This window comes from Pipra filicauda, unplaced genomic scaffold (genome assembly GCF_003945595.2).
Source record: "Pipra filicauda isolate LSUMZ 115617 unplaced genomic scaffold, ASM394559v2 scaffold233_size1220752_pilon, whole genome shotgun sequence".
Lineage (NCBI taxonomy): Eukaryota > Metazoa > Chordata > Aves > Passeriformes > Pipridae > Pipra > Pipra filicauda.
Window position 1 is genome coordinate 639,808 of NW_024104347.1, and position 25,777 is coordinate 665,584.

The 25,777-nt window shown below is 36.3% G+C and overlaps 1 protein-coding gene and 1 long non-coding RNA gene across 6 annotated transcripts; one reads left to right on the top strand and one right to left on the bottom strand.

The window, feature by feature from the left end:
• Positions 1-359: 359 nt before the first annotated feature.
• Positions 360-3,835, bottom strand: LOC120323319. Of its 2 annotated transcripts, none has more exons than XR_005563651.1 (2): positions 3,795-3,835; positions 360-768 (listed from the first exon to the last, which is right to left on the bottom strand). It is a non-coding gene; the product is annotated as an uncharacterized LOC120323319 (long non-coding RNA). The 2 variants fall into 2 exon arrangements; XR_005563652.1 differs by lacking the exon at positions 3,795-3,835 and adding an exon at positions 3,403-3,454.
• Positions 3,836-4,752: 917 nt separating this feature from the next.
• On the top strand, positions 4,753-25,777 carry NME8 (NME/NM23 family member 8). 4 transcript variants are annotated; one of them, XM_027729077.2, is made up of 16 exons: positions 4,753-5,290; positions 6,392-6,428; positions 6,521-6,578; positions 7,364-7,470; positions 8,260-8,331; positions 9,378-9,494; positions 10,351-10,417; positions 12,213-12,295; positions 13,535-13,627; positions 14,053-14,201; positions 15,516-15,694; positions 16,753-16,897; positions 17,695-17,802; positions 18,541-18,692; positions 19,697-19,841; positions 20,431-25,777. In XM_027729077.2, exons 2-16 carry the CDS (start codon positions 6,396-6,398, stop codon positions 20,651-20,653), a joined length of 1,731 nt encoding a protein of 576 aa, XP_027584878.1. In that variant the 5' UTR covers positions 4,753-5,290; positions 6,392-6,395; the 3' UTR covers positions 20,654-25,777. The 4 variants fall into 4 exon arrangements, with proteins under 4 accessions (XP_027584878.1, XP_039237539.1, XP_027584883.1 ...); XM_039381605.1 differs by lacking the exon at positions 4,753-5,290 and having other exon boundaries at positions 6,184-6,428; XM_027729082.2 differs by lacking the exon at positions 4,753-5,290 and having other exon boundaries at positions 6,521-6,569.

Here is a 25,777-nt window from a genome sequence, read left to right on the forward strand (position 1 = left end):
GAATCTGAAAGAGTCAATAAAGAGAAATCAGTGTAATCTTTTTCCTACAGAAGCTTAAATGAATACAGCTTGAAAAACTTTAAACTCCTTTAGCACACTCTTTAGACTCAGAAGTTAACAAAATTTTGTTTAGGTGTAGCCTTCTCAGTTTCCCCTCTTCAACTACCTCTGCCTTGTGTGCTCTTTCCGTTTATAAACTACCTATTATCCTACTTTTTCTTTTAAATGAGCATATAGTGCCAATTAGTAGGGAATTTAAATGCAAAACCAAAACAAACTTAAAGCAGCCAAATTGTGCTCGAACTGCTTGATCATTTTATTCATTATGTCCATAAAAACATACCTCAGTTAGTCTCCGGCAAAGTTTTTAGTGGCTCTTTTACTGTGTTAATTTCCACTCCAACCTTAGCAAGGAACAGTACTTCATATACTACAATTACAGCTGTGGAGATATTAGCCTGTTCCATGACTGGAATGTAACAGCCTATTCTGCTTGGACTACATCACAATTCAAGTATTCATGTAATTTCCCATCATATTTTCAGGTCTGGTATTCTCTAAAGCCCTAATCCTTACCTCAAGCATATTTTGGTGCTCATCTCAATGTAACAAGATGATGAAATTGTTTGATCCTCTATTGTTTCTGTCCTGCTGGGATTCACAACCATGCTAAAGCTTTTCACATATACCTGTTCAGATTGTCTCTGCAGATGAAGTTCTCCCAGTCAAAACAGGAATATGCAACAAGGTCTTACTAGTTGAAGATCCCTAAAATATAGAGAGGTCTGAGTTCACTCCAGCTGTGTTAACTATTCTGGAGGTTCTTAAATGGAACTCTGGAGATCTTTAGATCTGATAAAATAGAAACCACTGCTGCATCTGTACCAGTCAACTTTGATTAAACATACTTATATGAACCTCCATCCATCTTTGTTACCTGATATCTTGGGTTTTGCTCTTCAATATACAGGAATGTGTTTCAAGTCAATCTTTCTTCACTTTCCAATACTTTCCAGATCCCATTGCAAAGACCAGCCTTCTCTATCTCTCTTTAAGTAGCGGGCTACTAATAGAAAACTGTACATGAATCTGGTTAATCAGTGTATTTGATACCGCCAGAGAGCAGACTGCTAGTCTGTTTTCAGCTGGTCTAGGTATGATCCCAATCAGAGATACCGGTTTCTTCCATGAGGACTACTTGAGCTGTGGGAAGACATATCTCACTATTCTGTTGTGTTCATGGGTGGGCATATATCATAGCTAGAAAGGATGTACCCAGCATACATCCCTGATTTTTCTTGCTCTAGGAAACCAAGTCCTAGAGGTGATAGCCATATTATTTGGAAGGATTAATATCCATTTTATAAAGACTTCTAAATCACTAAATTATCTCAGTTCTTTTGCATCTGTACATTTTCTATACATTCCATGTTAACATGCATAAGACTCTCTTATGGTACAAATTGTGCAAAGGTTTATGTATTAGTAACTTCAGTAACTTCCTTTAGGATTTTTAACCCTTTTAGGGTTACCACTCATGTTGTCTTCTGGGCAAATTAGGGGAATGTACCTACGACTGTCAGGTGGTAGGTCATTCTCTGAAAGCAAGCTGTCAATTCAACTAAGTTAATCACCACTTATGGGCAAAACTAATTGCCCCTCAAACCTCCACAACTGTAACCTGTAGTAGACTCAGACTGCTACCCAGAAGCTAACTGCCTGGTTTTGGAGTCATCTGATGTCTCACTTTGAGAGCACACAAGCTGGTGTGTCACAATAAGCCCTTACAGAAAATTGTTTATTTATTTTATGCTGTTTCTTTTTTTATCAAATCAGTTATACTGCATAGAATTATCCCATCAGCAACAGTCTGTGTGACAGAGATCTGCACCTGTAGCAGCATGAATCACTTTCTTCAATTTGGCACTTTCTAAACCATAACAGTTATTTTTGATTTCAAGAAATGAAATTTTCTACCATTTTACATACTTTCTTTCTGTTTTTCAGAAAAGTACAAAAGATCTGAAAGTTCTTCCACTGCTATAAGATCCATGGTCTACTTATGGCTGACGCAGAAAAAGAAAGCCAATAACATTGTAGTGGGCTGTCCCTGGCTGGATGCCAGGTACCCACTACAGCTACCCTCTCACTCCCCTCTGCAACTGGACAGAGGAGAGAAAAAAAGCAGCAAAGGATTCAGGAATTGATATAAGAGCTGGGAGAGGTCACTTACTTATCACCATCACGGGCAAAACAGGCTGAAAGTGGCGATATTTACTGAATTTATTACTAACAGGGTCAGAGCAAAAGAGTGAGAAGTAAAATAATCTTAAAAACACCTTCCCCCCACCCCTCCTTTTTCCATGTTCTTCCTCCTCCCCTCCCCAGCAGTTAAAGAACAGGCTGCGTCAGCCTTTTAACATTTGGTACATGAGCATTACCTCATTCTAGTGTTTCTCTTCAAGACTTTTTTTTCCTAATATATAAAAAAGTGGTTGCTCATGAAGAAAGTGGTCTGGATAAAGAAGTTAGCAGTTTGTGAAGGAAACCCCAGAAACACAGCCTGCTTTGGGACTGTAACTTCCACATGGTAGTTGGGTTAAATATCTCATCTTTTGTAGATCTGCTTAATTTTGTATGCCTATGAAGGTCTCAGAAGTTGTTTTCCTACCTCATGCAGGAAAATAAAAGTTATTCAAGGGCACTCCTCCTCTTCCAAGCAGGCCAATGCAGAGTTTGTACTAAGTCCAAAGCTAGAGTTTTCCAGTAAATAAATGTAGGAAGTAATTTAGCATTAGCTATATAAATGCATTATTTCCAACCTGAATGCAAAGTCTGTCTTGCCACCTAATTGATTTAATCCAAGCCGTTAGGGCATAGCATAATCTCAGCACTGAAAACTGCTGTAGCTCTGTGGAAATGTTGCCTCATTCCCACTGCAGCAGAATGAACATCCTTCAACTCAGGAAAATTTAACTGTGAGGAAGAACATCTATTCTAGTACCTCTACAAGCTTTTACTCTACTTTTTTCTTCATGCTAGTTTCAGGAAATAAAGGTAACCTTGGTGAGCAGCACCAGAAAGCTTAAGAAAAGTAACAAGAAAGTCACTGAAACTAGATTTTCTTAAGATGTGGTAGATATACGTAACAGCACGTAGTAAGCCTGGGCAGGGTTTCAAAAGTAAATTGGATGCACGGATGATTTCTGACTCAGGAACAACACACATACATGTAATGTCTGCTGTTTAGAGACACCTATATTTGACTTGTGAACATTCTCAAACCTATACCTCCATAAAGAAATTCTCACCAGCTGCAATGCCTTTAAGAATTTATACATAAAAACCGCCACACTGTACTCTGGACCAACTGTGATTTCTATGTGTATAAATGAACTTTACCTTTATTTTCTGTTAATTTTTGGGCCTGCTGAGATGCAAGCATGCATCTGAAAACGATAACTCTGTTCTGAACTGGTATGGTCACAGACCTGCAATGATAGTGTGTGAGCATTAGCAGTCACCACTGTTTGGCTTTCAAGACCCTCCTTTGGTCATCATGACATCCACAAAAAAATTTCCCCTTTTAGTCCTCATTATCTCATAATTTGCAAGTAACACAGAGTGAAGGTAGATTGCTAATTAGGTGCCAAGACTGATTTTCTTACTTTAAAAGGGTAAGTTTGGACTCTGCCTAGGGTAAAAGAAACAGAGGAGAAATACTGAAGGAAATGGTGACTCTTCCTCCGACCCCTGCACTCCCCAACTCCCTCCTCATTTCCCTCTCTGCACACCTGCAGCTCAGCTCCTTGTGCCCTGTCAGCGGCAGACTCACAAAATAAGGTGGTAGGGGAAAAATAACCCTTGGAGATTGAGCAGAGAGGGGGGCTGGGGCAGGCTAAAGGACAGGAGAGGCTGTTAGAGCCGTTGGGGGGTGACAGTTGTGCAGCTGCGGGAGAGTCCCCAGGTGAGCGGCTGCTCCAAGGCAGGGACAAGGTGGGCAGGTGGGCAGGGGGCTGGCGCTGCCTGTCTGCTCCCGGGTGGGCACCCACCTCAGGAGTGAGTGGCGCCCAAGACGATGTGAGATGGTGTGCTTGTCAAGGAGAGTGTGTGTCAAACCACTGGGTGCACGAGCACCTAGGTGCTCTTCCAGGTTACGTACGGCACCCTGCGTAGATACTGTCGCCCCTGGTGTGTGCCTGTGCATTTTCTCACTTCTCATGTTTCTCTGTGTGTGTGTGTGTGTGTGTGTGTGTGTGCGTGCAGGAAGGGGTCTTACACCTGCATCATGCGGGCTCACCCAGGCCTGCTCGTGGAGAGGGCCTGCACGGATGACTGTCCACCTGTGTAGTGGAGGTGTGTGTTGGCCTGTTTGGGTGCCTGCAGAAGAATGAGTCTCTGCATGCACTTGTGAAAGCATACAGGCATGCATGTATGTGCAAGCTGCAGTGTACCTCAGTGAGTGTTTTCCATCCATGATTTCTTGTATTTAATCCAGTTTCATAGAATTCAAGGGTAGGGAGCAGATGGTCCATCAGACTGCTATCTAGGAACACACAAGGATCTGCTGTCATACACAAGAACTTATGCACAGGGAACTATATGTCTGTATGCATGCATTTACACACAGGTGCATGTAAAAATCTCACAAGCTCTTGAGTATCTTCACATGTACATCTTCTATGTATATATGTCAATGAGGGTTTGTACTAAGATATAGAATGTCTGTCTGCAAAGACTGTGCATATCTGAACGTCAGTTTGACACTGCATCCGGGTGTGCAGCCAGGTCTGGTTTTATATCTGACTAGTTCAAGGAAGCAGTCTTGGTTGTAAAATGTGTAGTCAGAGGTGTAGCATTTGCACATCCATGATGAAGTACGGATAGCAAAATGCCTTGTATCAAGGCTAGAGAAGCATCTTGTCCATAACATAGATAATGGAGAAAATATGCTGGCCTGTTCAGATTTTATCAGTATAATACTGACTGCATTACTGAGAGAATGGTATGTGAAAATTATATTTAAAAGTATAGATGTCATGTGTATCTTCACATGTCTGTTTCATGCAGCTACTATTCCATACTAATGTGTATCTCTATATTTGCATACAACAGCAAGTGTCTGTTCTGCAGTGCTTTTGTTTGTCACCTGAGCCTGTATGACTGCATATTTTTAGTTGGGGAGTGTGTGTAGGACCATTGGGATGTATAGGCCATTATCACATGTGTGGTTTATGTTTTGCAGATCTAGCCTTACAACACTTTGATTGTCATTGCTCAGTGACAGAAGGTAACACTGAAAGACATGCTCTTTTGCTGAAGATTTCCTACTAATATGCCGTATTTCCATCTGTTAGTTTCCTCTAGATTCAATAGTAGTATCATCTCCTCAGTCTTTAAAAGACAGAAATTAATGCCATGCTCTGTCTCACTACCTGGGTTAAGGGATTTGAAGAAAGCCTGCATTTAAAGTTTTATTTCTTAACAATATTTTTAGATCAGTGTTTAGATTAGAGTTCTCACATTGACCACTATGCCTCAGTCTGTGATCTGAAGGGAGCAGCTTTGATGGGAATATCAGGATAGTTCAAACTCTGGACATATTTGCTTGTTGACTTGTCAGATAACAGTGCCAGTGGAGGTCACATTCATGGTGGCACTTTCATTTTACTCAAGATGAAGACCCCCATCTTAACCAAGAACTTTGGAAACTCAGGCTCCTGATGCAGTGATAACATTTATTGTTCAGTCAAGATTCATTTGGAAACAGAAGTCAAACTTAATCCACATATGTATCTTAACTGAAATCGTTGTCCTGCCCAGTTCACAGTTAATTATCTACTGAAAAAAAAAAAAAGAAAAGAAAAAAAGAAGGACATTGTTTATTAATGACAGAATAATGAATGTATCAGGATTTAGTTTGGGAGATTAGTTATGGGGCACAAGTATGTCATTGCTTTTCGTGTATCCCAGCAGACAGGAGGGTCGATTTGATGTTATCAGAGTGGAAGCTCTTTAATCAATATTTTTCTGAAATGGTCCAGTGTTACAGCAGCTGTCATCCCATCAAGGTCCCTGTAGCTAATCTAAAGAATTATAAGCTTGAAAATTGTTGAGGCCAAAAGTTTTGAACACCCTAGGAAATTAAGAAAGTAAATTTTGTTCTGTTTCTTTTACTATCAGGGCTTGGCAAACAAGTTGTATATTGCTCCACAGAATTCCCACATGGGGTATTAACTGCCATTGCTTTAGGAGCTTCAGTTGAGTTAATTCTAAGAGAATCAGAAGGCAGTGATGTTCTGAAAACCATATAAATCAGTTCTGCACGTCACACAGTTTTTTAAAAAACTGTTAAATGTGCTTCATATTTTAATGTTTCCCATAATTACAGGGAAATGGCAAGCAAGAAGAAAGAAGTCCCACTCCAGGTATAAATCTTAATGGCTTAAACTATTTGAGAGAGGAAGAGATGTTTTTTCTCCATTTTAAGATGTTAAAATATCAGTTAATTTTATTTCAGATCATAATAACCAATCAAGACCAGTGGGATGAAATGCTGCAGACGAATGGTATAGTAGGTACTAACAGTTGCTATTTTCTGTTTAGTCTCTCATGGAAATATGTAGTTTTTCATACTTATATTTCACCTTTAATAGATACTCATAATGAACCAAGATGACTAGTGCCCTATTATCTTTTAAAGAAAGGCTATATGAATATATATTTATAAATGTATGTCAAAGAATCATTTCCGATATGGTATTGTCTATGGTAGGGGGTTGGAAACTTCCATGGAAGTTTTTCCCTAAAATTTTGCACAGACTAAATTAATACTGCTGCATTCTTGAGAGTGCATGTTCTATGATGTATATTATTCCCAGTTTTCAGTTCAGTTAGTCCAAAACCAATGCCTCCTAGGAATTGTATTTGGGTAGGAGGAACAAATATGTAATAGGATCATATCTACAGAGGGTTAGTAATGGGAAACAAATGATCTGCACAGGTCAGGGAGGTAAAAGTCTTGCAGAAAAAAGACCTAGATAAGAATGAAAAGCAACAGTGAGAAAATAAAAAGAACAACTAAAAGGAAAAGGAATGTGAGACAAAAGATATTGTTCAAATTAATAACCTCAAATAGTCTCAAAAGTAAGTTTTCTATGTAAAAAGTAATTGAAATGAAAGAGGAAACCCTAATGTATCCACTGAGTACCTTGACTTATTCATGATGCATTCATTGACTAGAAGAGGACTGAAAGATACATGAGAATGCCTCCCCAGTGCTGTTGCAATCTAAACATAAATGTGTCTCATTTTATAAGTTCCACAAGTCAGCTGTTTGTAATTCCAAACTATTACATTTTAGTAATAGATGTGTATCAAGCTTGGTGTGGTCCTTGCAAAGCTGTGATGAACGTATTGAGAAAATTGAAGAATGATTTTAGTGAAGACAATGTGTTACATTTTGCCGTGGTAAGGATGCAAATTTTGTGTGGGACTTTATTAACATTTTAATTTAAATATATCTTCTTATCTGCATATACAGAGCTTTCATTTTACTGTCTTTATGATGAGTTGTCATAATTTTGGCCTGCTTGCCTCTTCTTCTGCATGTCTTCTCATATGGTTTTGTCTAGAAGTAGATTAAAAATGGAATAAATATGTAGGAAGCTATAATAAAATGAAGCTGATATCCCAAAACTTTTGTTTTTCTTGATGAGATTGCAGAAATATTCAAAAGCCAGCCTATATGATTTTCAGTTTTATGTCTTTATATTATGGATTATCACATTTAAAATTCTTGTGTCCCTGAAAAACTGTTGCATTTTTTATCTCAAATATTCCCTTGTATTTCATTTTTAAGAGAACAAAAAAGGGGAAAATTAAAAATAAATTATCACTGAACTGTAGTAGTAAAAATACCTATTTACACTAGTAGTATATATATACTTCTTCCTTTATGTATGTTATTATAACCTACATGAGAAAATAGTATCAAGAGAAGACATTATTCCATGATTGATTGCTGTAGTATTGAGAAGACAATTCCATGTTACCAAAACAGTTCTTTCTTCATCACCATAAGGACTGTTACTTGTATTTAGGACTGTAGTTTGAGTTTGTAACACCAAAGCATGTAGGAATGGGGTTTTTTGGGGGGCAAAAAGGTTTACACATATCAATCTATCTGTATGTATATATATATATATATATATGCATACACACTTTTGTAAGCAAATAATCTTTTTTGTCTGACTTCAGGCAGAGGCTGACAGCATTGAAACTCTGAAACCATTTCGAAAAAACTGTGAACCTGTGTTTCTTTTTTGTGTTGTAAGTACATCACATCAGTTTCTTTTAATGTGCTCCCTACTTTTGCCTTAACTTTTCAAGATTTTGAAATAGATGTGAAGAAGTATAAATTCTCTCTTTACATTTTACAGTATGTAGAATGGTACCATCAGATATTGTTTACTTGAGCTGTCTCCCATTCCTAAATCTGGTGGCTCTTGAGCACATTTTGTTGTGGCTGTTGCACACATAGCCACAGAAGAGCTATGGAAGACACTGTTTTGGTAGTTACTTAGTGAGAAATCCATGTAAGTTTTCCAGGTTTGCATCACATAAAGTGCCTACATGTGATTACACTGGAAATTATTATTTTATGCACATTTTCCATCAAGGAAATAGAATTTACAATTCCTGTTGCTATAAAGTTTTTAAGATAACAAAAATGTGTTTGTAACACTTGCGGAACTGCAGCAATTAATCGTATATTTATGATTTCTCACTGATGGACACAGATAGACTATTATCCTAGGACACCACCATGGAATACTGCTCACTTAGGAAGTGGTGGGGTTTTTTTACTTGAGGGTGTCAGGATTTGAATTCCCATAACTAGGGACCACAAACAACGATACTTTCAGGACACTTTCAGGTCTGAATCTGAATGCTGCCTAGAGGAGTTAGTAGTATCTTTGGTCACCATTAGTTAGCTTCGTTATTGCGCACCTAAACATGGTAGAACATGCTCTGGAATCCAGTGCAAAAAAAAAAAAAAAAAAGACCACAGAAAACTCCATGTTATACAAATTACAAGCTAGTAGAATCCATATTTGCATTTGCTTCCAACTGTACTGTTAATGGTGAGCCTTGAAAAAAAACATGGAAAATTAGGTAGAGAAAGAAGTGAGGAATTAAAAGCAGGTTAATTCTGAACTAATAGAGACAGTAGTAGCTTTGGTATTCCTTCATGGGCACAGGAAGTAGTCCTGTAGCTAGAAAAATTAACAAGATATAACATGTTTCAAAAGCTGAAGTAAATGTGTAGACTAAAAGATGGAAACTCACTGAAAGTGTTATTTTCTCTTTTACAGAATGGCAAAATTATTGATATAGTGAGAGGTGTAAATGCTCCTCTTATAATTAAGAAAGTAACAGATCTAGTGGAAGAAGAGAGGCAAATTGCAGCTGGAGAGAAGGAACGCACCGAGGTACTCACAAACCAGATACTTACATATATTTGTGTGATAGTGTTTTAGGTAATGTTTAATTTTTTGTATTTTTGTCTTAACAGTAAAGTGATATATGTGACAGGCTTTTTTTGCAGAAATTTCGTAAAACTATCTGCGTTCCAAGAGACTCTTAAAGATCACAGGCAGTGACATCTTTCACTAGATCGGGTTGTTCAAAGCTGTGGGGATTGCTCTGTACTTAAAGAATCCAGTTTGCTACAAAAGCCTGGACTTTCAACAAGTTTATTCCATCACCTTTCACTCCTGACTTCCAGATGACATGAGGACATAAGGACAGCTTAGTCTGACTTCAATAGCCTACACTGCAAACAACTCTACGGTCGGAATTTATAGTAATAGCAGAATTAATCCTCCCTTGCTGGATATTCTCTCCAGAAAAAACAAATATCCATTATGGCTTAAAAACTTAAGAAATTTACAGATTAGCCTATTAATGCAAGAAACTGAGAAATGGACAAAATGTCACTAGCACATAGAGGTTTCAGTAATCTTTTTTTCTTTCAGGGATGAATATTTTTAATATATAACTAGTAACTGCATCATATGAAACAGACATGAGAAAGAGTTATGTCTCACTGCTTGTTTTGAGTGAAAAAGATCAAAAAACTCCACTTACAGTAAAAAGAGACTCTTAACAAACTGCAGCTCAAGGAAAATCAGACTGACCTAAGGTCTTTCTTAGACTTGCTTGTTTTCCACAGTAGAAAATCCATTCTTAAATTAAGATAGAAGTGTTGTAAAGATCTGACAGCTGTGTTTGGTGACTTTACCTTTTAATGGTGGTGTACTTTTGCTCTATTTGCAATTACCTTAGGTAGCTGAACTTGTTTTTCTAGAAGAGGAATCATCAGAAGAGACTATTGAGGAGACTGCAGAGGAGGGTAAATATATTTGATTTATTTTAGAAATGTTAAGAGGAAGAAAGAGAACAAATGTCTTTTGATTAAGAACTGTCTGTGTCAAGCACTAATAGACCTTCCTTTGGTTGAGTTAATATGAGACACTATGATTCAACTTTTTTCAGTAAGGAATTAATACATTGGACTGTCATCATTGATATTTTCACCCTCACACTGGGAACCTTCAGACTTTAGATAGAAGTGATACATGCCAGGGAACTTTTCCATGTAAAATTAGGGCCTGAAAGTCACTTCTACACAGTCCCTGTGTTGGCTATGTACTTTTGTTGAGGTGGAATACTATGATGGGGTCAACCTGAGAGAACTGAAAGAGTTAATCTGTGAAGCAATGGCATGCCTTGTATCTCAAATTATTTCAATTAACTCTTTCACCAGACTAGATTTAAGAGCAGACTTATGTAAGAGCAAAAATCCACAGTATAGCATGATAAGCTTCCAAAACAAATGAAAAAAAAGCACAATCCTGTTTGCAAGTCCCCTGTCTGTGATTTATCTCAGGCTTCTCATGAGCTGAGACCTAAATCTTTTCTAGTTTTATTGTTATCTGTAGCTACTGAATGTTCCTACACCTTCATATATGCACAGAATGCCATTCTTCAATGTTGAGTTGGAATAAACCCCTCCCTCATCTCTTTCTTGATCTTGGTTGTGGTTTTTTTCCTGTGAGAAGGCACTAGATTACAGACATGGATTAAGATGTGTCCCTCCTCCTTCCTCTTCATGCCTTCTTTATTGTATGGTTCAAGTGACATATCCCTGACCTTAGCTTTAGCCAATATTCTTCCTCATAAACCCTGTGAGACCTAGTAGTACAGTATTATCATTTAGCAAGTATCTACAAGCTTCACACTAATCCACAAAACCTAAATGTGATACAAAATCAGAGAACAGAGCTTTCAGCTCAGGTTCAGCTTCAAGTCAGGGGATCTCTCAGAAACTGTAATATATTAACATATTATATTGGGGTAACATTTTTGTTAACACATGCATGTGCCTATAAGTGTTTTCTAGCACTGGAAACAAGTAGCAGTTTCCATTAGCTGCTATTTCCATTAGCACTATCATTAAGTTCTACAGTATTCAGAATGGGATTGAGGTACATTCTAATGTTTAAGGTTCTGCAAAGATGATGCAGTGTATATTTCCTTCTGATTATTTTCAAGGATCTGTATGCTATGGATGTTGCAACAGTCTGTCTGTACTGATACAGCAAGGAACACCTTATTTTAAACATTAGATTGTACTAGCAAGCATGTGTGACCAACACTTATTAATTGCAAATGACTTCAGCATTCACAATGCCAAGGAATCAAACATATTCTATGACAAGAACTGCATATTTTACGGGGAATCTCCAATATTTGTACAGATTTTCACTTAGTGAATTTCCTTAGTAATAGTAATTCCTTTCACATTTCTACTCTTGTACATACAGAACTCCCTAGACAAAGCCTCCATCTTAAGCTGAAATTTTTTCACCACAGCTACCTGCATGTGAACCATTTCTCCCCAGTATTAAGGCTCCAAAAATGTGGTTCATCAGGAATGTGAATTCCAGGGATAGCCAAGGGTGGCCCTGCACTCCAAGACATGCTTTAAGTGCTGGAGTCAATTTTTGGAACCACTGTTTGGCCATCTCAATATTAAAATGGAGAATTATTTAGAGAAACCCACTTGTAAGTAATGAAGCATTTTGTTGTGTATTTATTTTGATGAATGTATTAATTAACATATTACTCTTTTTTCCCTTTTCTAGAAGAAGAAATACTCAGATATTCTGTCGGAATTATAAAACCTAATGACGTCCTAGAGGGACGTGTAGAACAAATTAAAAAAAAGGTAGAGAGAATTTTAAAATTTTAATTCATCCTATTTATTTAAGAGGCATAGTAGCAAGATGTAAGACTAAGTAGATCCTAATTTATGCCCAGGCTTTAGAACAAGATCTGTTAATGTTTCTCTGGTAAGGATGATAAAAGGACAATAATTTTGACCTGAAATAATATGGTATTCAAATTTATACTATTATTTTAATATTTTATGCCAGTAGATGAGGTAAAATATTGACTCACACTGATTCTGTTACCAAAAAGATGCCTTGTAACACTGTATATCAAGATAAACTCATACAAATTTTAAAAAGTGACTTTTGCATGAAAGGAAATCAGAGTGCTATATAGTTTGTTTCTGCAATTACTCTACTGTAGCCAGAAAATAAGGTCAGAAAAAAACCAAAATACCCCCCAGAAAACAGGCAGTGCTTGAAAATTATTTAGCTGGGGCTGAACAGCTGTTATTTGGCTTATAAGGTGTGCACCTACGCTGTTTCCACAGTCAGTCTTGTCGAGGCAGTCTGGAAACACTCTGCAGCATCATAGGGGCTTTTAAAGAGCAGAGTGCCAGTAAGCAGATTAATATTAGCATATGATCAGTATTGGGGCTGGACAATGCCTTTGTTATTAAAATATCAGTATATGGTATAAACCTCATACCAGTGGACTATGAATTTGACACAGGTCATATAAGCATATATCACTTACATATACTTGAATTTAGTGCAGTAATGTAGCTTAAAAGAGAATATATTAAAATAGATTTAATTTTTATTTATTTTTAATTTTTCTTTATTTGCTCTTTCTGAAGCCAAGTAGTTTAGCCTGATAAAATTGATCACATCTACATGACTACCTTGATTATAACAGAGTTTATAATAAAATTTTTAGAAGTATTTGCATATTAACCAGTCACAATGGGCAAAAGGAGTTTATTCAATGTGAAATAAAAGGGATTATTAACTACTGAATGAATGTACTCCATACATTGAACTGCACTATAATTTTCAAAAACATTAATTTATGAGTATTGTAATGCTGAATTTAGTGAAGTGCTTTGAAAGGCTGGAAGTTCAGTTTAGGCAAAGATAGCCATTATATTTTGAATACAACAGCAATATATTTTGAATTTCAGGGAATTTTAAACTTAAGATAACTTTCAAAATCAATCTTTAGATTTACAATAACATACATTTTGTATATATCCATTTTCAAATGCCACTGAGTAATAACTGAATAATTGCAGATTAAAGATGCAGGATTTACCATTAAAGCAGCAGAGGAGAAAATGCTAACTGAAGAGCAAATCAGAGTGTTCTATGCCCGGAATAAAGACCAGGTAAAAGCAAACTAAAAACTTAAATGAAAGGGGAGGGTAAAACATATCACTGTAACTAGATGTGGTTGCAAATCTCTGTACTGTAATTTTTTAGTATGTCAAAAAACTGAATTAATGTAGATTTAGTTCACAAAAAATTTTCTTCACTCTTGTCATTCACATTTTAACCTGTAACAACATAGTACTTGCTTAAAGTAGTTCCAGGACTTCCTTTATCTCAATTAATTTTGTTTTAGACATCTGATAATGTTGTCTCAAATGACTGATCAAAAAACTTCACAAACAATCTAACCGGGTTCTGACTAATGTATGTGAATGCCAGTTTTGAATAGGAATTTATGAGTTACTTTGAAAGGATGATTGTCTCATTTCTGATTATAAACTCAGAGTTCCTGCAATTCATGATGGAAAATTATGTTTTTTAGCCTGACTTTGAAGAATTTGTTCAATTCATGATGAGTGGACCATGCCACGTTTTGGTATTCACTAAAAAAAAAGACACTGCTGCCATTCCTCACTGGAAAGAACTACATGAAACACATGACAGTATGTCTGATACATCTGAGCCAGAGAGGTAACTAACAGTGAAAATGTGCATATGTGATTCAGTTACAGTGTCCAGAGCACACCACAAATCAAGGCATGTTCTTCAGATGCAGATGTGCCCACGTGCGAAGGGTTCAGGGAGTAGGCATAGTTCTTCACCTGGTCCTTCACAGGACCACTACTAGAGATGCAATTTCAGAAACTCCATACTTCCTAGTTAAAGATGACAAGAAAATGTCTTTGATCTCTTTGAACTAGCCTTGAATGGGTTCTCAGACCAGTGGGAGCAATGCTACACTTCAAAAATGATGTAGTCCATGCAATTCTACTTCACACTCATTCACCCAGACCAAGTGACTGCCAGCATTGCCGACTGAAGGTTGCACTTTTGCCCATGTTCACTCCTTTGTATCCTGGGAAGCTGTATATGTGGCTCAGAGGAGACCAGGGGACACCTGAGGCATGTTGTTCTCCCTGGGAACATTGCAAAAGCCATCAGAGAAGGGGTAGGGTACTGGGGTTTGTGTCCCCACTCTGCTCCATGACATATAAAACATTGTAAGGATTAGTTGTTCACAACCATGGTATCTTGAAATGTGTGTTTTTCTTCTGTACCAAGAGTTTGTAGAGAAAGAGGATAATAGTTGTATACACAGCTTCAGACAATAGAGTGTTCACAAAAATTCAAATATCAAATCAAGTTTTACATTTAGACAAGAGACTTACTTAAAGTAACAGGAACTTAAATACTTTGTCCAAGAAATAATTTTTCATAATGATTGATATTTTTGTTGATGACTGCTGTATCTCTTTCTGCATTAATTTAGTACAACTGAGGAATACTGCATTTTATGTAAGTGGCCAGGAGGGACTTTATTTACATAGTTATATAAACCTTAGACATACAGGTAAGTAACAATGAGAAGTATCTCTGTTACAGACAATTCTGTATTGCTATCATTTTTATGATCATGCTGCACACAAATAAAGCACAAGCCTTTTATTGATCATTTATTATACACTGTACCCTTGCCAGTAGTAATTCTTTCTCATGAAACAGAGGGACTGTCTTGAATAAGCTAGAGGGAAATTACTAAAGCTATGTGACTGAGATTCCTCTTTCAGAGCACATGAGGCACATGAGGCACTTTTTGAGAAAATTAGTAATTGTCTTCTCAGAAACATTATTTTGCTCATGAATCTGAATTTAATGAAAGCTTAGTTTTGCATTCTATTCTTATGTTTCACTAAATTTTAACATACAAATACAACTTCAAGAAGCCAGCTTATTAACACTACGCATGCAGTGACTTAAAAACTGTATTACTTCATCTTTCGTTAGCGAGCTAGCACTCGTGGAAGCTGAGAGTCTAGTAAATCTATGTGCCGTGCAAGACAGTATCGAAGATGCCAGCAGACAACTTGGCTTCTTTTTCCCAAATTTTCATATACATCAAACAGAACAACAAGCTGAAAAGACTTTGGCCATAATTAGACCTACTCTCTTAAAGGAAAGACGAGGTAAGTGTTAATAACTGTATTTTGTATCTAGGGTATATAAACAGTCTCATATTTTGAATTTTGAATTAAAAATTTTAACTGTCTCCCCAGAATTAGGCCAACAGTAATTTTTGTCTGGAATGAAGTTATATGGTTAATGTTTTTCATATATTGAGGATGTAAATGTCAATGCTATTTTGTTCCCTTGGTTGATTTTTCAAGAAAGTCTGTAGATTGTATATTTGGATGGAATATTTGTAGAAGACATCTCAGATAAGCTAGTATTTTTAAATGTTGTAGAGGGGACCATATTTCCCACCATAATAAAGTAGCTGATATTCTTGAATGGCAGCTCCAAGATAAATCAATGGCAAGGTGAAAAAGATCCAGTCTAAGATATTCTATGCTGCATAATGTGGTGTTGCTCAAGGGTAGGTCTAAACAGAAAACATTTTTACAGATTAAATAAAATAATCTACCGCATTAACATGAACTTTCATCCAAACAAATTTACTTTTCAATCATATATTTGCATTTCTTCCTAGATTTCAGATAACACTTATTTCTAACTTGAGAATCTCTGTACTTGAAATAACCTATACACAGGATCTGAAAGACTACAATTTTGATCTTTCCTTGGGTATTTATATTCTTGATGGTTGTCTAGTATGTTGCTTAGAGCAGCAGTTCTGCAGGTAATTACATCGTCTGTAGGTAATTACAGAGTTATTTTGACTTGTGCCAAATACTGCTTACTTACCCATGTGGTCTTGTAAAGCTTAGTTAAATAAACATTCACCTATTCAAGTTCCTTAGACCTTCTTTTTCATAGTAATGTATATCATATTCCTCAGTCAGTAATTCCTAATGAGGTTTCGGAAGTAAGAGAAAACCTTAAGAAGATGAGGATCAGCTTTCTGAGTGTTCAGGCAATTCCTGAAGCGCAATAACATTTAGTTAGGAAATTAATTCACCTGTAAAAATTTAACATTATCATTGAAAAGTCCATGTCATTTCTCTGCAAGTGTGTAAAGTAATGCATGGATGGCCCTTTAGCATTATTTCAATATATTTAACAGATTCTATCATACAAAGGATAAAGGACGATGGCTTCAAAATAGCAATGCAGAAAGAAATAATCCTATCTGAAGAACAAGTGCGTACATTTTACAATGAGCATGTAAATGAAGACTACTTCCCAGTCCTTCTAGAGCAAATGACCAGGTATATTGAATGAAAAATGAGCATGTGGATCTACAGATAAGACTTAAATTTTCACAATTAATAATTGTAGAATCACAGAATCAGAAAATGGCTCAGGTTGGAAAGGACCTTTAAAGTTATCTAGCTCCAACCTCCTGCCATGAGCAGGGACACCTTCTACTAGACCAGGTTTCTCAGAGTCCCATCCAAATTGCCCTTGAACACTTCCTGTATAATACATGGCTATAAGACAGACATGTATCTAAAGGTTTAGTAAAAGTCAAAACAGAATCAGATAACTGCAGATAATGAGATAATTCCCAGGTATAACAAATAAATAAAAAAAATGATGCTTTCAAAAATTACCACCTACTCCATAACTTCATATGTATATGTCAAAGTCAGCAGCAAAGTCCATTGGTTTGGGTGAAACCAGTTTAGCTCTGCTCTGAAAGGCTGCATTTAGGTTGTCTAGAGGCGAGCTCTGAAATCTTTAACCAGGCTGTGTGTTGGATACCTTGGGGAAGAGAAATGAATCATGTCTGGATATTTCATTCATATGAAGTTAGGATATGGCTGGGGCATGAGCAGTGTTTCTACATCTTGCTGTTGTGATAAAACTCAGTTCCTTTGCAATTTAAATTCATGTTTAAGCCTCGTAAGGTTTTATCAGACTGTAGTTGTTTAAACAGAGATCAGTTTTAAAGTCCTCTAATACTAGGGTTCATTTTCCTAGCCTGGACTATATGTAATAAAATTACTTTGAAAAGTACTGGGAGTTTAATTTTTTTTTTAATGTCAGTTTTCCCATTTTACAGTGGTCCAACTCTTGTATTGGCTCTAACACGTGAAAACGCTGTATCACACTGGAGAAGTTTACTGGGCCCAAAGACCCTTGAAGAGGCTTGCAAAGAAAATCCAGACAGGTATAAGCCACAATAGTAAAACATCATTCACAGCTTCCAATTTACTTTCATATTTCTCATCTCAATGAATACAACATTCCAACTGGTGTAACTATAGTGCCATCATCTGGAAACTGATATGCATTTCTGCAATTTGTTAAGCTTTTCTTGGAAGTAGGACTGTATTACACATAGAAACTATGGCATCTTTTGAGAAATAATGGATGGTAAGAATAATAAAAAGTTGAGTTTAAAAAAGGGTATTGAAGTGAAAGGGGATCTCTTGAATCAGAGAAAAAATGTTGGTAAAACCTATTCTTTATAGTGGTTTTTTTCTTGAAATACCATTATTTTTTGGAACAAATGATTTTTCTCTTGGCTTAATGAAAGTTTTGCATCAGTAGAGTATTTCATTTCTGACTTAAGTTTGTCCTACACATTTTATAGACGGACATCTTAGTTCTACCTATTTATCATATTGTTCTAAGAAAGTGCTGTGGTATCATCTTACCTGTTGCTGATAGAAGTGCTGTCTCATTAAGAAAGAATTGGTATTTCTTGGAAATATAACAAGATGAGAGTTGGGGGGAAGGCGTTCAGATTTTCAGATCAACACTAATTTATATATTATAATATATAATAATATAATATAATTAAATAATGTATATATTTATATTCATTCGCTCAAAGCTAATTATAATTCATTGCTCAATTCATAGCTATTCCTTTAAGTAACTTCACTCTTTTAATGACTCTTAGTTTGCGTGCACAATATGCAGTCGACAATGTACCTATTAATCAGCTGCACGGCAGTTCTACACCTGATGACGCTCAGAAGGAATTAGAGTTTTTCTTCCCTCAGGAACAAACTTTTGCGTTAATCAAACCTGAGGCTGTTAAGACTCACAAAGGTAAGTAATTTAGAAAGTATGGGCTATGTCTACTGATGCAGACATTTCTACAAAATATTAGCAACGTACACTGCAGTAAATCACATCAAATGTATTCTTTTGACTCTCTGAAATGTATTTTCTGTGCAGAGAAATAATTTTACGGGGCTTGCATGATTCAGGTCGAGATCTCAAATGTGAAATTTCCTTTGCTTAAGCTGCCTATAGGTCTTTCTTCACAAGAATAATGGTGAATTGAAGAAAGAGAGTTCTTAGATAAGTTAAACTGTTGAAAGGCTAGCTGCCTAGCATCCTTTTAAGTCAAAGGAGAGAGACTTTCCAAAGTTATGTTACTTACTTCAGACAGGTATCTCTACTGACTCAAAAGGGGTCATTGCTCAGTTAGATTCATTCCTATTCTTGGTTTAACTTGCCATTAGACAAGGGGAATAAGGAGGAAACATCAAAGTAAAAAGTAAAAAGAGCACCATGTACGATTTGGAATCTTGTCTTAAAGATTTTTGAAGCCACTTTTAAAAAATCCTATATCCAGAGCCTCTTCTGATCATTATTCTTTTCTATTCTATTTAAAATAAAATTCAATAGTCTTTCTAATGCTAATTCATCATTGGCTTTTGTGAGTCTTTCTTCCCCTCGTAACAATCCAGATTGATTCTGGCAGGCCAGCTGGTACTTGATATAGCATAACAACTACAGTCCACGTTTTATCCAGTGTGAGAACAGTGAATGCTATTGGTATAGTTCATAACAGTCTGGGTTTAACACCTTCATCAAGATGGACAATGCGATTACAATGGTTTCTGTACATTTTATAGGACTGTTGAAGTGTTTATTATGTTGTCCATGGGTGCTTGATACTGTAACAAGAATTTTAATAGATATTGGTGACTTTTTTTAAAAAAGACATCTAGTATTTTCCGAAACTTTTAAAGTTTGGGTGTGTTGGGATTATTTTGCATCTAAACCATTTCAATCGAAAATGAGCTTGTTTGTTATTCTCCTAGATGACATTATGAAACAAGTTAAAGAGGCTGGATTTAGCATCTCAAAGATAAAAGAAGAAGCTTTAACTCGTGAAATGGCTGCACAGTTTTACAAGGATCATGAAGGAAAACCCTTTTATGAACAGTTAGTTTCTTGTATGACTGAGTAAGTATTTTCTTTTACAGTACTGAGATATGTAAGTAGACATCACACTTTGAATTTACAGTGTCAACAAAACATGCTACACCATAAGTGGTATAAGGATTTTACACTCTGTCACTCTTTCTGTCAAGTTTAGAGGCTTCTAGCACAGAGTGCTCTTACTTTAAAAGGAAGATTTAAAATTCTTTCCAAACTTATGTGTAGTGACTATTATTTTGGATTTTTTTTCTCAAAAAAGGAACTGCTTTCCAATGGAATCCTTGTTCTTCCCATGCAGGACAAAATATGTTTCTCACAATATTGCTAGTATAGCTGTCGATAAAACAGTATGTATTGTCTTGCTTCAGAAATTTTTGGGTGAGAATATTTTTGGACAAAAAGTCCAAATCTAAATACCTGCTCATCATAATCTTTTTGGCTTTCAAATATGGAATATTGTCTTAAACAAAACACTCAGTAACAAATATTAATACTTAAACAGTTTAACAAAATTCAGATAGTGCAATGCTTATCATAAACCTTCATGGTACCTCTGAAGCCAAAGCTAAGTCTGCTTCTCAGAATAAAGAGCTTTCTTATACTGATTTTACAGAGGTCCATCAGTGATAATGGTCTTATCAAAGGAAAATGCTGTGGAAGAGTGGAGGAAACTAATGGGTCCAACTGATCCAGAAGAGGCAAAGAAGATCTGTCCTCAATCGATTCGAGCTCAGTTTGCACATGATATTTTGTCTAATGCTGTCCATGGATCATCTAATAGAGAACATGCACTGAAAAGCATTGAGTTCGCATTTGGAGAGATTGGTACACACTAAACAATTAAGATGCAATCTCTGGAAATTGATGTTCATGTCCTTGGATGCATTTATCTACTTAACAATCTATATTTAAGACTATATAAACACACATATTTTCCTTCTTACTTCAATTTTAATCAGGTAGCTTTTTATTATCAGCTTTTCCGTATTGCAAAGCATATTGATGTAACAAGTAGTGCCTGCTAGAAGTTCGACATTAGTAATGATTTCTTTATGTAGGCTTAGTAGAGTGTTGTTGTGGTTTTTGGGGTTTTTTGTCACTTTAACAGATTTATGCCTTTCCAATAGTTTCAGGATTCTAAGGTGTTTTGTATGTAGCTACTTTAAAAAGAACAGGGTCAAGGAAGGTGATTAAAACACTATCAATGACACATCCATTGTGTCAAGCCCTACAGTTCTAACTGTGAGCCAAATGGGGCTCCTGGGCTCATTGGCCAACTGTATGCATATGCATCCCAGGCTGCTCTGGGCTATCAAGGCCTGTTGGTTCCCTCAGGGCCCTGAAAAACATTTGCACTGTTTATTTATCCTTTCCCTAAATATCTTCTAACAATTACTGTAGCAGGTTGGATAATAAAGCAGAAGGCCCTTTCCAGCCCATTTACTTAATTCAAATATATCAAAGGAACTAAAATATAAAGCCAGCTCTTACATAACAGCTATTCTTGATATATGCCTCTTTGCCAAACTAGTGAATTCATATCCTGTCCAGCCTAACTTGGCTGGCCTCCATAAAGAACACAAATATTATTCTGCAGCTGATATATTCTCACTTTTGCTGTCTGAGTCTGTTGAAAGCTGAGATACTAAAGAGTGGCATTCAATTAAAACAATTTACTTATGGCATTGATTATAAGTGCAAAGTCCAGAAATAATGAAGTCTTTCTCACACATTCTTTATTTTTCCTATTGTATTTAATACAATTAGCTGTTTTAAAGAGCTTCCTGACAAATATTTCTGTTGTGATGGGGCATTTGTTATTACAGACATTCCTCCTGCAGAATTTGGACTGAGCATTCTCCTGGTGACCCATTTTCACCTACAGCTACTTTACCGCCATAAACTCGGCTTGAGACTACCTAGCCTGTAGGAAGTTGTGATTAGTGCAGAATTTATATGCCACCTCAGTGAGGTGACTTCTGAGAAGCACAATTCAGGACTGCTGTATGTTCTTTGGCTTCTCTTTTATGCATTAAAACTGTTCTTCCTGGCTTTATTTCAGCACTCAAGGTCTTTTGTGGTGCTGGCATGTTGTACTTTAAACCAAGAAGCAGTCTCAGAGAAGGCCTGAGTAGGACAATTTCAGATATATCATTCTGCTCATTTCCTGAGATCTTTCCTGGAGCTAATGGCTTCTCAATCAACGGGGTAAATACAATATTGAAAGTTTAGATGGGTTTATTTTTTCACAGGAGCACAAATACTGAAAACAGCAAAATGTGGTTATGTCTAATTAAGAGTTCATGACACATCTGGTGGAGGTTCACAATCAAATAGTTTGGTAGGTTTCATACACAGGTTATGAATACTGTGAACCATTTATTGCACTGGTCTGAGAAATTTCAGTTAGCTAGGGGGATACTGTAGCTTAACCTCTGCCTATTTAAATGTAACAAAATTTTATATACTGAGTTATTGCTTGTTTAACCATTATCCTTCATCCTCCATTACATCACTCCTAATCAACATAGCATTCTTGTCAGCTTCGTTTCACTCTTGGATGCTGAAGGATTTAGTTTATTTGGGTTCATATACTTATGTGTGTCAATTATGAGCCCTGCTTTGTGTTTAGTTAAAGCAATCCAGTAGATTACATTGAAATATTATGCATAGATTTATGGCAGCTTCTTGTTCATGTTGCCTAAGTATCCAAACCCATATTGAAATGTGGGAGCATTTGATTTATTAATGCTCATTTTCTTCTCTCAAATATGTCCTTGATCTTAACGTCTTTTAGCAGCTTTGGAAACAAGGAATTTAACAGATACATCGCCAAACATCAAAAAATAACTGTTTCAGTCAGATGATGAAGAGATTCAGATTTGCAAAGCTTTTATATCTTTGAGAAGCAGTCTTTTGTAGAATTATAAAAATATGTACTCAAAAGCATGGTAATCAAAATACTGTCAATATTTTAAGAGATAACTTCATCTCTTTAAAAGTTATTGCCCGCATAATTTACATTACTATGCACTCTTTTTTGAAAATTATATTACTGTGACATTGATATGGACGTAATTTTTAAGAATCTGAACATTTGTGATGGGATTGGCAAGCATTTGATTTATAGAGTTGGGAGGAGTGTATTCCAACATAAACTCCATTGAATCTAAAAGATTAAAATCTTGCAATTAAATTTACACAATTCCACTGCCAACAAATCTTACAGAAAATCTGACTCTGTCCATTTATCTCATACCTAAATGCCAGTTCAAAAGAGAATGTGGCCTTCGTGACTGTTTATTTAGAAAATATCTTGTGGTTCATCATAGAAATAGGTGGTGCAAAAATGTGATTAAAATTCTTCCAACACTAACAAAAGATAGCATAATCATTTTGTCCCAGCAGGAGAGAAATGGAACCACGGGGCATGTTTATTTGTACCACAGACCACATATTTCCTTGTTTGGGAACCTTAAGAAAATCATAATCTGACACTAAAGACTATATTAAAGATCCATTTCAGTTAGAATGATAAACAAGAGGGGGTTATAAATCTTAAAATACTGTTTAAGAAGAATAAGTGTGTCTGATTGTAGTGAGGTTTTGTACTGAATTACAGCATAAAAAAATAAGGCATGTGGGGAAAAAGTTCTTTTCCCTGACAAGAAGATGGAGTCAATCAGCTTGTGGTTGTGCACTGCTGCACTGTTTTTCCTTTGTTCTGACTGCTGAATGAGCTACACTGGCAAGCCGGACCTTGCAAGTATCCAAATATCTGTTCACTTTGTCCACAGTTCTTTGTGAGCAAATGATCAGCTTTCTGATTATCTTGTTCAGAAGATACATACTGATGTGCTCTGAGTATCTACAAATTAAAGTTTTCATCACACTGTAACCACAAGGAATCAAAATACTGAAGGTGTTGATCTGTTTGGGGCATCTTTTGGTTAATCTGATGCATCCATTAACCTTGTATCTGGAATACAGACTGCCTGACATATTTAAGGGTCACTTTAGGGGTTTGATCCTCATCTAGAGAAAAGGAGTGTGCCCTCCCTTCCATATGTTTTTCTTCATGCTCGTTGCCACACTGGTTTATCCACAAGCCTTTTGGTCGCAATAGGAGCCAGTCTGATATTAATTGAATAATTTACTATTTACTGCATATCTAACAAGCCTCTGAATTTATTGCATATCTAACAAGGAAGTTTGAGACCCTGTTTTACATTTCAATAAAGTTCTTGTTTAATTTCAGAGATGTTACAGGGAATATAGTGTCAGCAGTTGCAATTGAGCGTAATTTTTCCAGAAAGCCCTGACCAGGTCTAATTAGAAGTAATGTACCTCCGTAGAAATTAATGATTTACAAGTTAATGGCTTTTTTTATTATTATAAAAGGAAACATAATTTTGACTGTTTGTTGACCCACATTGACATATTATATTTATTTACAAAATTATTGGAGCTGATGTGGTTTACCAGAAAAATCTGGTTGAGGAAACGTTTTCAGATATGCATTTACATTCAACTACTAAGCACAACCAAAAAGCATGTGTCAGTTTTGCATAATCGGAGTAAATATTTTTTCAGGTTTCATTCATTTGGAATATAGGTTACAATTCTGGATAAAATAATGTAAGAGCTGTTTGAGTATTTTGGACTGGAAATCTTCTTCTTATTTGCTTAGGAAGTATTTCTGTTGTATGCACCGAATGGACGAAAGTTGCAACACTGAATTGAAGTGACTAGGTCATTCAGGTCTTGGAGGGTGGTTTATGTTTTTTTTTAAAAATGTGTTTCATAAAAGAGTTCTGATTTGCATTTACAGTGAGCTTCTAAAATGGTGCCAATCATTCACAATTAGAGTAAATATTTTTTCAGGTTTCATTCTCTTGGAACTGAGGTTAGAACATTCAGTGAAAATACTGAATGGCACTTCTTACTGAACTAGGCACATGTGTGTGGGAGGTAGTAAGAAATGCACTAGAAGCATATGTTTGTTGTTCCAGGCAACTTTTGGTTTACATGGAAAGAATGCCAATCCCCTCAGTAAGAAGACAGCTATAACACTGAGAAAAAAAACATTTGACACTTCAACAATTTGGCCTGTTAATTTATCATCTTTAAGTAGGTACAGTAATTACTTTCATCCATCACCAAACTATTTGCCCGCTCCGCTAAATGAAGGTTTCATGACTCCGGTGCTGGGGTGCAGTAACAAGAATGGCTATACCCGGCCTTGGAGGTACATGACAAGAGCTGAATTGGACCTTTTGCCTCATGCTGGAGAGTGGAGTTGGTGAGTGGACCCTGTGGGAATCCCTTTGCCTGTTCTAACAGGCCTCACTGATTTAACATGTACTTCACACTTTCACAAGCGAAGGAAAGCTGGCTGGCGGGTGCGGAAGTTCTGGGCCAGGATTCATCTGGCATTTGAAGTCACAGGAAGTTAATAGTTGTAAAGGATTTTCAAAATGGAATGACTAGCATTAGTGCTGAATTGGGTTGACCTGTGGCTTCTTAAAATATAGGAAAAAAATGGATTTGGAAAAGCACACTACCTTACTCATCCATCTCTTGCACATCTCTTTGTATTATGATACCCCTGCTTTTTGTTGTATTGCCTTTCCTTCTTGCACATTTTTACCATATAAGAATGAAAGTTAGTCAGCATAAAGCATATATAAAAGTGTCAAGAATTTAGAAACACCTGGCTTGGTGCATCAAAGTTTATTCCAGTATACTGGAATGGTCAACTTGCAGCAGGAATGGTGACAGTTCTCTGGAGAAAATAATTTTGACATTTTCTCCTCTGACGAAAAAAAAAAGTTAGTTTGATTTTAATAGTTGTAAAATAATATGTAATGCTGCTATCAAGTCTAGGTAGCTGTTCCAAAAATTTCATTGAACAAACACCACACTTGAATATGTTCACAATAAAACTTGTTAAAGTGTAA

Excerpts from the sequence above, each read along its gene's own strand:
- NME8 (XM_027729077.2), top strand. The coding sequence starts at position 6,396 with ATGGCAAGCAAGAAGAAAGAAGTCCCACTCCAG. Across the intron at positions 18,693-19,696 it reads GGCTGTTAAGACTCACAAAG|ATGACATTATGAAACAAGTT; the intron begins GTAAGTAATTTA and ends TTATTCTCCTAG. Across the intron at positions 19,842-20,430 it reads TTAGTTTCTTGTATGACTGA|AGGTCCATCAGTGATAATGG; the intron begins GTAAGTATTTTC and ends CTGATTTTACAG.